The sequence below is a fragment of the Adiantum capillus-veneris genome, chromosome 7 (genome assembly GCF_014529385.1).
Source record: "Adiantum capillus-veneris isolate H3 chromosome 7, ASM1452938v2, whole genome shotgun sequence".
Classification (NCBI taxonomy): Eukaryota; Viridiplantae; Streptophyta; class Polypodiopsida; order Polypodiales; family Pteridaceae; genus Adiantum; species Adiantum capillus-veneris.
The window spans coordinates 159,751,493-159,763,254 of record NC_140937.1 but is presented as its reverse complement, the minus strand read 5'-3'; the positions used below and the strand labels follow the sequence as shown (position 1 = coordinate 159,763,254).

Sequence of the window (11,762 nt, the reverse complement as noted above, 5' to 3'; positions counted from 1 at the left end):
ATACCACGCATTTGGAAACATACTCATGTATGTTCACTTTCATGGTAGGCCAATAGAAATATGTTTCAATTCCCTTTAGGGTAGACCGAATCCCTCTATGCCCCGCATATGGGGGAGCATGAGATTCATACATTACTTTCTCACGTAGTGAGTTAGTAACGCATAGTCTATTGCCATAGAGAAGATAACCATCTTGTAAAGTAAATGGTTCTTCTTTCTTCCCTAATGCAAGGGCTGAAATCACATCTCTAAAATCGGGATCAATAGCATACTCATCTATCATTAAAGATAGATCATTGTGGGTTGCTATGGAAACCGCATTCACTCTCGGTCGTCTTGAGAGTGCATCGGCTACTTGATTATGCTTGCCAGCAATGTGAGCAATATGAAAATGAAATTGCGAAAGGAAATTTGCCCACCTCATTTGTTTGTCGGAGAGCTTGGTCTGCGTCATGAAGTACTTAAGACTTTGGTGATCCGTTCGCAGAATGAAAGGAGTCCCCAATAAATAGTGCTTCCATGAGTCTAAGGCATGTAGAACTGCAAGGAGTTCTTTTTCGTATATGCCTAGAGCTTGCTCAACAGGGTCGAGCCTTCGACTCTCATAGCCTATGGCGTGCCCTTCTTGGAGCAAAACAGCCCCAAGGCAATCACCACAAGCATCACATTGGACCTCAAATGGTTTTGAGAGATCCGGTAGTGTAAGCACAGGTTGAGAGATAAGCTTTTCTTTAAGCTTTTCGAAAGCATTGTTCTCCTTAGCAGACCACGTATACCTAACATTTTTCTTTGTTAGGTCATGTAATGGTCCCGCAATTTGTGAGAACTTTTCTATGAAGCGTCTATAGTATGCACACATACCTATAAAGCTTCTTAGTTCATGAAGATTCCTTGGTTTAGGCCATCCTTTTATTACCTCTAACTTGGATGGATCCATTTGGATTCCATCTTGAGAGATAATGTGACCTAAATATTGAATCTCTTGCAAGAAAAATTCACTTTTCTTTCGATTAACATAAAGTTTATTCTCTCTTAAAACTTGAAATATTACCTGGAGGTGTTGCTTGTGTTCCTCTAATGAATTAGAGTAGATGATAATATCATCAAAGAACACTCCAGTGAAGGTGTTTGATCTAAAAATACCAATGAGCCTTCTAGCACACGATAATTCGATATTGATTTCTTCTTGTCCTAAGATACTTGCTTGTAGAGTTGTAGCTTGGTTGCATAATATTGAACGTTGTTATGCTGCTAAAAGTACTTTTTAAGTAATATATCTTTTTCTAATGAGATAAATGAAGCCCTAAATAGTACTTATCCTAACGGCTCTGCCGTTATTATGCGGAATCTCTCGGTAGATCCGCCCCAAACTAAACTTTATACGTACCTAATGGCCCTCTCCTCTCTCTTCCCTGGCCGTCCTACCCTCCACGCAGCTTCGCCATCGCTGCCCTCGTGTGCTTCACCATGGCTGGTAGAGCCCTACGTACACAGCTACGGGCAGTAGGTCGTCGAGCTCCATCACCACAACAACAGTCACTTCCGCCTCTGCGCCTGCTCCAGCCTCTTTGTGTTCTATGCGTGTGCCCTGCATTCTCGCCAACTCCCTCTTACGGTTGGCTTTTCCAAGCCTCAACAGCTTCTTGCAGGGTGTTGGCAATTGAGTCAACACCCTCAGACAGTCGTTCAGGGCTCCTTCCCAGCTTGTTTATCGCCATTGCAGGGTTCTCTAACTCCCCTCGTGAGGATCACACGGTTGCACCTATGAGAGGTCACTCTGCGAATAGGCCGCATGACAAGCAATGGCAATACTCCTCCTCTGGCAACTTGCCCCCAGACTCTCTGCGCACCACGTTCTGCATATCAACCAGCATGAGAGAGATTTTAATGTTGCAGGAACGATCCCATGAGGCCTCAAACATCTACCCTATCTCAAAGAAAGAAAGAAAGAGAGAGAGAGAGAGAGAGAGAGAGAGAGAGAGAGAGCTATTGCATCGAGAGAAGCAGAAGAAGAGAGATTTCAACGCCGCATAAAGAATCCAGAGAGGGCTCGAAGATCCTGCCTTGCTAGATCCCGTGGCTCGAGACTCTCTCTCTCTGCTCCACGTACCCCTTCCAAAAAATATCCGAGCAGAAATTCCCAAAATGTCCTTCGAGTTTTCCAAAATTCCCAAAGTACCCTAGTTGTGAGAGTAAATCTCTTCAAAAAGTAATTTTTTTTCTAGCTTTTAGTGCGAGGTAATTTGCCACAAATTATATGCTAAGCAAGCAAAAACGGATCTCAATTGTCAAAAAGGAATAAAGATTAGACAAATCCAACCAAAATAGATAAAGGGTATTTTGGGGATTTTTGAAATCAAGAAGAGAGTTCTAACGTCGCAGGAAACTATCCCAAAAGACCTTGCCAAACATTTGGACGTCCTACACGTGGAAGGCAAGAACTTCCCCTTAACGAGACACTTTGGCAAACCTATTCTCAAAGTGTTGACTTGCCTTGCTGTATAATTGACATCCTGGGTCTATGTTCGGGTTCATTAATTAATTAACGAAGGAGATTCCACGTTGAGCTCCTTAGCCGAAGCAAAACTCGATTGGTCGGCGATTCCCACGCTGCATCCGGTGAGCAGCAAGACCCTCGCGGTATCTGCCCACTGCGTATCAATAGCCAGCTCGTACTATCCCTCTGCTGCGCATCACTGCTTCGCTATCACAGCATGCAAACAACGCGTTCATCTGCAGGTCGCAATGGAGCAATCCCCACCTATGGGCCATCATCGCCAGCTTGACAGTTTCCATGCAAGCCCTCGATCTGCGGATATCGGGGACTGTCAGCTGTTCCTACTCGAGCAATCCCGTGGCCCACCATTAGCCATGCTGAGCTTCAATAACGGATGTTGTGCTACGCACGACAACAATGGAGCGTCACATGCACAGCATGGCCACCATCCTCTTTAAATAAACAAGACCACCTCCGTGCTTAAATAAGCACCTGCTCCGACTGTTACAGCTCCCCACGCCATTTCTTGCGACGCGTCCGGCTCACCCTGTCCATGCCCACTGACACGCCACCTCGCCTTCGCCTCTGCTTTTCCTCTTTACCTCCCGCTAAAGCATGGCGCATCTTCTCAGATTCCACTCACTTTGACTTGCTGTTGCGAAGATTACAGTCACATATTTGGGCACCTATTGGGTCTAATTCTACACTTTTTCATTAATTAGATACGAAGATTCGCCCAACATGCTCGTGTTAAAGCAAAACAAGCTTGTCTACCCTTGTTCCCATGCATCCCGATCTCCTCCAGCCCTGCTTCAATGGCAACGACGGACATCTGGCCCTTTCCCCAACCCACCGGTTGTGAACCATTTGACTTCGATGGTTGACACCTGCTCAAGGATACTAACCAAGCGACAAGGCGCAGGAAAGAGAGAGAGAGAGAGAGAGAGAGAGAGAGAGAGAGAGGGGAGAGAGACACACGGTGACACATTCACACACCAGACGGAGCAATGGAGCCACACACCAGACAATGAGTTGGCCATCCTTGTAGTAGACGTCTCTTCCACTTCTTTCGTGAGTGCAGGTGCTTTGATCGCTACCTGTGCCTCATGACATCATCTCGTTCTCCCTTGTTGGCCATTACCAACACGTGCCAAATACCTCCACAACTCCTTTTCTGTTGTGGCATTGCTTCTATTTTCTCTGTTTGCGAGCTCCCCACCCAGGTGTGCCTGCACACGACAATCGTGAATGCTCATGCGTTCCCCACCTCGTCTGCGATGCAAACCTTCCTCCACACCTGCCGCCGTCTTTGCCTCATCACTGTGAGCTCCAGTAGCCCGCAAAGTCTACAGACGAGAGAGAGAGAGAGAGAGAGAGAGAGAGAGAGAGAGAGAGAGAGAGAGAGAGAGAGAGAGAGAATATGACTGCTTGCTCTCGAGGCCATGGAAACTGTGCGATGTTGGCCTGCAGAAGGGACCACATGTTGTCTTTGCGCTGCCATCGACACATGAGTCTCTCTCTCTCTCTCTCTCTCTCTCTCTCTCTCTCTCTCTCTCTCTGTGCGCCCGATATTTTGTTATAAATTCCCAAAATGTCCTTCAAATTTTCCAAAATTCCCGCGAGATTAAGTTTCTCCAACGACATAAAAAACTGTAGCTTTTCATAAGAAGACCAATTGTCTACTAATACAAGACGTTAAGACTAAAATTTGAATTAGTTATGTAGGCTTTCGACACAAAATGCTTCATTATTGCCCCCAAGCCAAGGGATCTCTCTAGATTCCATCTAATCCAAACGTTTGGACTACTTATTTTTGTCTCAAATTACATGCCAAGCACTAAAAAGGGGATCTCGATTGTCGAAAAAGAACAAACATTAGAAATTTGAGGAGTATTTTGGGAATTTCCACAAATTAGGGCGAAAATATATTTTGGTAATTTTCCTTTTTCTCCTCTCAAAGTACTCAAGCATCTTGGAAGATTCTCTCTAATGAAGATAAGCATCTTGGAAGATTCTCTCTAATGAAGAGGCCATTTGGAAAGCAAAAAGGGAGATCGAGAGACTTTCCAATTTTCAATAAAATGACCTTGAGCATCTCGTCTGATTCCTATAAAAAGAAACGAATTAAATCGTTTGAAGGACATATTTTGGGTATTCACTTTTGTGTTTGACTTTGTGATTTCTCCTCTTGATCCTTAATTCACCCGAACTTTGCCTTTTGGCCTTTGAATCCTTCACTTTTCTTTTTAATGGTCCCAATACATGTATCTAACTTCTAATTCTTACTTGATTTTGATGATACTTTCCATGTGTACTTTTTGGGTTTCTGGTTTGACACAATTAGTCCATTTTCTAACCTTTTGAATCAGCATAGCATTTGATCTTTTTTGGATAATGAAGCCTTCGGGCACCTTTTAGGCATAGCTTGTGGCTTTTCTCTTGCTTGTATCTGCCCTATTTTTGAATCTTCCTGTATTCATCACGATGGATGGTGTGTCTTATTGTAGTACTTATTGGACCTCTTTAATTGATGCATAACCGTATCTCATTTGGTCTTTACTAGGATGTGGATGTAGGTGTTAGCATGATTATGGAGTCCTAAATACATATATGGAGCTTTCTTTTTCTATTGGTTCTATTGGTCTTTGGTCTACCCTAGTGGTTGTATAGCTTTCTTGTGGTAGGAGTCAAAGACCCACACAATTGATTTTCAAATACGTATTTTGCTTATCTTTTTATAAAACCACTAAGGACTTTAAGTAAGATGTTTGAGCTTGGTAGATGGTTGAACAACTTAGGTTCTATGATGATTGAAAGGCTACTTTGAAGCTTCTTATGATTTTCTTGATCCTACTCTGAGAGTTAGTTAATATGCCTTGGTCTATTGACTCATTGAATAAAAAGAGGGAAAAAAAAAGGGGGGGGGGGGGGGGGGGGGGGGGGGGGGGGGGGGGTTGTGTTTTTGGGGGTTGGGGGGTGGGTGGGGTTTGAACTTCTTTGAATTTTTAAAGTGCCCCAGTATGAAAGGAATGCCTGGCAATCTTTTTAGGTGTTTTCATAACAAGATCATTGTAGAACTTCACAAAAGTGTTTATTGAAAACATAAAAGCATTTAACTTTGAGAAGTGAATAAGAAGTTGATTACAAAAAGCTTCCTTAAACCATTCCCATCAAAAAAGGTGATGGCCTTTTGATGAAAATTTGAATCTAAATAAACAATACAAAAAGAAGATGAAAACTTCTTTCATTCGCAGCAAAAAAACAACTTCTTATGATTAAGGACAATAGTTAATCTAATAATTTTTAAGTACGAGATGGATTACAACTAATAGGTTCTTTGACACTTGTAAAATGTATTCCAGACTAATGAATTTGTTGTTTTGTTTATATGGATGCATATGAGTATTTTATCTTTGCTTAAAGGGGTTTAGGTTGTACGACCCTAAAGATAAAGACATAAAGCATCCATAGATTCACTTTTTGTCGGTGATTTATAGGATAACTTGAATGGATCCTTATATTAACCATATTGCACAAAAATGATTCAAATGCAGAATTGTTTTTGTGCAAATAGCTTGGTGTTGTCTAAAGCCAGTTGTATTTTGAACACAATGTTCTTTTGTGTATAAGTATTATCTTTAAAACAACAACACACACACACACACTCACAGGTAGAGAGATGCCACTCCAAATAAGTAAAAAAGATGTGGTGTCAAGCAAGAACCTTTCCTTTCTACCTCTTTCCCTATGTTGTGGGCCCGTTATGGGCCGACTTTCCCTTTTTGAGTTGTGGAAGAGTGATCTACAACTCATGTGTAGCCAGTGCACTTATCGTAAGGTCCATTTCACAAGGCAGCTTTCTTGTGCAGTTCTTGTACCACTCTCGGAACACTTAAATCAAGGTTCAAGAGTCATTTTGAGTCTATTTTGAATGCAAAAAAAATTATGCTATGTTCTTTAAAGTAATTTTACACATCAAAACGGATATTGCTTGAACCTTTAACACCTTTACGTTGACCCCTCCATTCCACAGAGGCTTCTCGGATAGCAAAAATGTCGACTACCATGCTGCCTATCGTCGATGGCCTAACATCTACCTACATGCATACCGTAAATGCCCGCATAGCATGTTCCCGTATGGAATGTCAGCACGGGTTCTTTTCCCTTGTCACCATTGTACCTCTTATGTTTCCATCAAGGTTGCATATCCTACCCTACCTTTGTCGTGAAGGGTAGCACATGGAAGGTATGGAAGGAGTAAGTTCTCTCTCTCTCTCTCTCTCTCTCTCTCTCTCTCTCTCACTCTCACACACACACACACACACACACACACACACACCCATAGATTAATATTGTGCTGTTTGTTTGACTTCCATTTATGTGAGAGTAACGAGAAAAAGAAAGAGAGGGGAAAACTCTTTCCTTAGCTTCTTGAACTTGGGGATGGGGGGGTCATTTACGACAAGTCACCTATATCACGTACGTATTAATATTTAAAAAATCCCTATATTTACATGCTATAAGGTAATAAAACAACACCTTTTTCTTAAAAGATTTACAGTTTTTTTTTTCAAAATGAAGAAAAACCCTCTTCTGTAAGTGTAATTCTATTAATTTTATCTAACAAAAAACCCCTTATATTGAACTCACGGGCTATATTAACGTACCTTTGGGTGAATGCCCCCCCGAGACGAGTCATTGAAAGCGCCGAGTGGCACAATAGGAGGTAGGAGAGACACTGAGAGAAACCAAGGGGAAGAAGGAGACAAGGAGCGGATGGAGACTCGAGAGGGAGCAGGAGTCAAAGAGCACGAGACTGTGTTAAATGCATCATCAAGAAAGTGAGGGTATTCATCTTTTGGAGCCTCCACCTCAAGATCTTCCAAAATATATGGTGTAGACCCTAGATGTGGCTGTTGAAAAGCTAGCGAGCAAAGAGATCAGTGCAAGAAATGCTCCCTCCTAGACTATTTTTCACTAGATGGTGATGGAGGGTTTTAACCTCCACAATGGCTGCAAATGAAGCCATGTGGAGGTGAAACCCTCCTTTTAAAGTATGTAGTTTATATGGAATTTTTCTATTACTACTGGGTGCGAGGGGTCCTTTATTGGGTATCTAGTATTGAGATTAAGCATTCCTGTTTGCGGGCGTTCTCGATAGTTCCATCAAGTCGGCGAACTAGGAGGTGGTTCACAAACTTGATCGAATGGGTGAGAGTGCTCGCTTACCGCTGCTTTAAGCTTAACCATGGGGCTTAATTCTCCCCTAATTCACATTTTATTCACCCCTAGTTCACCAACTTGAGGAGGTGCGCGGGGTGCATAATTTCATCGCGCGTAGTAATGATAAATCTCTCAATTGGCTTGCTCTTTTGTCCGGCCGGATGACGTCCGCTTGTGAATTTGCGAACACCTTCCTCATTCGTCTCAAAGTATGTAATGTTGTACTTTAGGAGCTGGCCATGCAAAAGCTACAAATAACGGCTTTTCTTGGTCGTAATCACTTGCAAAGGTTAGTTCTCTACATATAAACGCCTATGCGCAGCAGCATTAGGAGCAAGTTTTCCATTCGTCGAGCTCGCTCCCTTCACTGTGTACGTAAGAATCTGAACAGCTCCTTCTGCGCCTCCTTTCCTCAAAACGCAGAATGGAAGAGCAGCAGTCATCTCCCCTCAAGAGGCCAAGGCTGGAGCCCAAACCGGAACCCCTTGACGCAGAACTTATTGCAGACGACTCTTCTGCCATCGCTGTAGAGCAAGACCTCCCGGACGATTTCTTGGAGCCCCTGGACGAGACGTCTTTGCCAGCTTTCATGCCACAAGCACCACCTCCAGCTGCTCCTTCACAGCTTCGCGCTGCTGCCTCTGCGGAGCCAATTCACCATGGATGTAGACAATTCTGGAAAGCGGGTGATTATGAAGGGAATGGTGTTTCAGCCCCCATATCTGTTGCAGGTCCGATTGGCTATTTCTTGCATCATGCCATCTTTATCTTGAGATGCAATCTACATTAAACTCTGAGGCCTGTCATGGCGCGTTTCTGCAACGTATTTGATATTGAAATGAGATTGTTTCATCTGCTTACTACAACGGTCTGGCCATTAATGCGAATGTTTTGTTTGCTTAATGCAATGGCCCTTCCTTCAATGGAGGTCATAACTTGTTTAATATTTCATAAGTATTCCCCAAATCTTGATCAGTTTTTGCCTGTAAACACATATTCTTCATTCTGTTGGGAAATGTTTGTTTATTACTGTCACAAATTTTGAGTTATAATATGCTTAACCTTGATGACATGCTATGGGTATCTATCTATAAAGCACATATACCAGATAGTGACTGTGTTGAGAGCAGCTTCATTTTTCTCGTTGTGGGCATCTTGTTTCTGGAAGTTAGATTGTCTTGCCTCTGTCAAATATTGTGCTACGTAGTAGAGAGGTTTGTACACTTAAGATTCCTTGCATGAAAATGCAAGGTTTTTTAATGGCCCTAATTAGTATGGGGTTTAGTGCATTTAACTATGGGGCTCTTCTAATTTTCTTCATCTATTGCATACTGACAACTTTTGAACCTTGAGATCTCAAAGTTTGTCATTTTTTGTGCCACTTGCACGCATCAAAAGAGCTGATGGTGTCTTTTCTCTTTTTTCAATAGTAATTGAGAACATGCAGAGTGCTTAGCCCTAGTTACTTTTGGGCGAGGATAAATTTCAAGCGCTGCTGCCTATGTGGCAGCAGCCATTGCCATTAAAAAGCTCAACATTTTTTAAATCAACGGCGTCTGCTAGTGCCACGTAGGGCACTAGCGCTCGAAATTTAACCGCAGGTGTTACTTTTAGGAAATACCAGCTGAAAATAAACATTTTTCATTATCATAACCACGCACATAATCACACACATGTTTATGGTTATGATAATGGAAACGTTTATTTTCAGCTGGTATCTCCTAAAAAGACATTTTTTGTGTAATGAAGTATGCAGTGTTTGTGGGACATCTCCCCCCCGGCCACCCCCCCCCCCTCCCTCCTCCTCTATGTAGTGCTTTGAGAGCGGTTGCTTCTTTTTAACAGATTTGCGCATAGTACACTGAATTTGCGAAAGATCTGAGCTTCAGGAAAAAGTATAACCCACAAAACAACACCATAAGGATTGGCACAATTCTTAACACCAATGCACAATATTGAGATGGCATTCTTGATGTCTGCCAAAGGTAAGGCAAAAAACATGTATTTTGCATGCTAATGAAAAAAATTTAGTACACAGAGGAATTGGTAGGTGGAGGTGGAAGCATAATTATTTTCATTACAAGCTTTTAACACCCAGCATGCATGGTAGAATTTTCTCTCAGTTTTCAAGTAGATTTATACCTTCCAATTTTTTGCTTGAGTTGTTTGAAGAAAGCTGGAGATAGTACACAGTTTCTCATTATAAGTATTTCTCATGTCCATGCACAGGAGGCATTGATCATGTGCGCGTTCATCCCAAGTTTCTCCATTCAAATGCCACAAGTCACAAGTGGGCGCTTGGCGGTACTCATTTTGAATTCTTGTATTTATAACGCCTATTTTTGACACCTTCAGGTACTTCATAGCGAGTTGAATTGTGTGATTTTCTCAAATTTCAGCTATTGCCGAGCTTCTGGATAATTCACTGGATGAGGTAGGTTACAAAGCTTTCTCGAGAAAGCAAGCTCCATCCTTATGCTAAGCTGGCATTTATGTTTGAAACAGGTCCATAATGGCGCAACGTTTGTTGAGGTAGATATGATTCAAAGTCCTCAAGATGGTGGGCCGATGCTATTGGTTGAAGGTAGGTGACCAGCCTCAACCTGGCACAATTTCTCACGGACCCATTTCTAATTTAAAAAAGTGAGAGACTTGCTCAAAGGCAGGAGCCTGCCATTAGGTAGGCAGTCTTATGAGCCATTCATTGGATTCTCGGCAAGGGTCCCAAAATATGATGAGCTTAGTCAGGGTACAAATCAGGGAAGGCTTAATGGGAATTTTTTTATTATTAGATATAGCGTGTACTGTTTTTGGTTTTTATACTTGATGTGTGGCTCATACTCTGTTTGTACTGCCAAGTCAGATCCTGCCATTCTTGTGTGCGAGAATTGAACATTCAGTAACAGTGAATTGAGTTGAAGTTCTTTCCATCAATTGAGGATAAAAATCTCTGGAGGGTACAATGCCTATTGCCCTTGCATAGCAAAGATTACAAATTCACAAGGGGGGCTTTGGAAGGAAGAGGAACCATGATCAAATTTCTCAGGCCGCTTTTATTTTGGGTGTTTTCTAAGTCTTTTCGGGTTGAAGTGTGTCTCTGTGTGGGGTTTCTTAAACAAGAAAGGGACATTTTCCAAAGCTGAAACTCCTATATAGCCTGTTACACCATCCTTGAAGTGTGTTGATCAACAGTGTTCATAATTTCATTGAGTTGAACCAGTTCCTCCTCTATCTCTTTGTGATGTTGAGCCCTGATCTGTATCTTCTCTCTATGGTTTAGTCGAGGTATCCTATAGCCTCTGGTTCGTTCCGCCTGCTAGCCCTCAAGCTCTCTGCATGCTCTCAGAAAGAAATGAAATGTTATATTCACATCTTCAAAAGGCCAAAATGACCTATGAGACCAAAAGGTTACATCCATGTGTGACTCTAGTACAATGTCTGGGAACATAAAAATAAAAATAAATTAGGGTACCTAGAGTGGATAGGTATGTAAGCCTACCCTACATCATCATCGTCGTCGTCAGCATCACATATTACATCATCTCAAAACATATGGGGAGGGGTACAATCACATGAGGGCTAATGAGGTGTACAATTGATAAAGTATACAATGGTGATCATCTCATGAAGTCTCTCTTGGGCCTCTACAGTATGGCCTCAATGTCCTTCATAGTCAGCTCTTTGGGGGAACGTGCTCGATGTCGCTCAATGATGCTCCATAGCCTTTGATATAGACCTCATCTACGATATGGAGATCCTTGCATCCTCGGCCCTCATGAGCGGCCAAGTTGGATGGCTCGAACAAGAAGGATGCCCCAATGAGGATGTGACTGGGTAACTTGTGGTGGGCCATCCCGACTAGTCCCTTTGTAAAAAGTAGTGATTTACCTCTATATGGATCCTCTAATTTCCGCAAATTGCGCCGATTGCTTTTTGCATCTTTTTGGACCCAATTGCTTTTGGAACTCACTACTTTTGGGGCTCTGCTTTTGGCATCCCTTGTAAGAATAAATAAGCCCTAAGGGCCTCACTTCTTAGAGCA

The 11,762-nt window shown here is 42.4% G+C and overlaps 1 protein-coding gene across 4 annotated transcripts in view; it reads left to right on the top strand.

Annotated features, from left to right (window-relative positions):
- The first annotated feature begins 8,018 nt into the window (after positions 1–8,018).
- Positions 8,019–11,762, top strand: part of LOC147454934 (protein MICRORCHIDIA 7-like) — a 47,813-nt gene continuing 44,069 nt past the window's right edge. Inside the window, exons 1-4 of one of the 4 annotated variants that reach the window (XM_086516767.1) lie at positions 8,019–8,451; positions 9,950–10,024; positions 10,120–10,154; positions 10,226–10,304. In XM_086516767.1, the coding sequence (XP_086372893.1) occupies positions 8,145–8,451; positions 9,950–10,024; positions 10,120–10,154; positions 10,226–10,304 (496 nt within the window). In that variant the 5' untranslated portion in view covers positions 8,019–8,144. The remainder of the gene's footprint in view (positions 8,452–9,949; positions 10,025–10,119; positions 10,155–10,225; positions 10,305–11,762) is intronic. The other 3 variants (XR_015188709.1, XR_015188708.1, XM_086516766.1) reach the window with 3 other exon arrangements.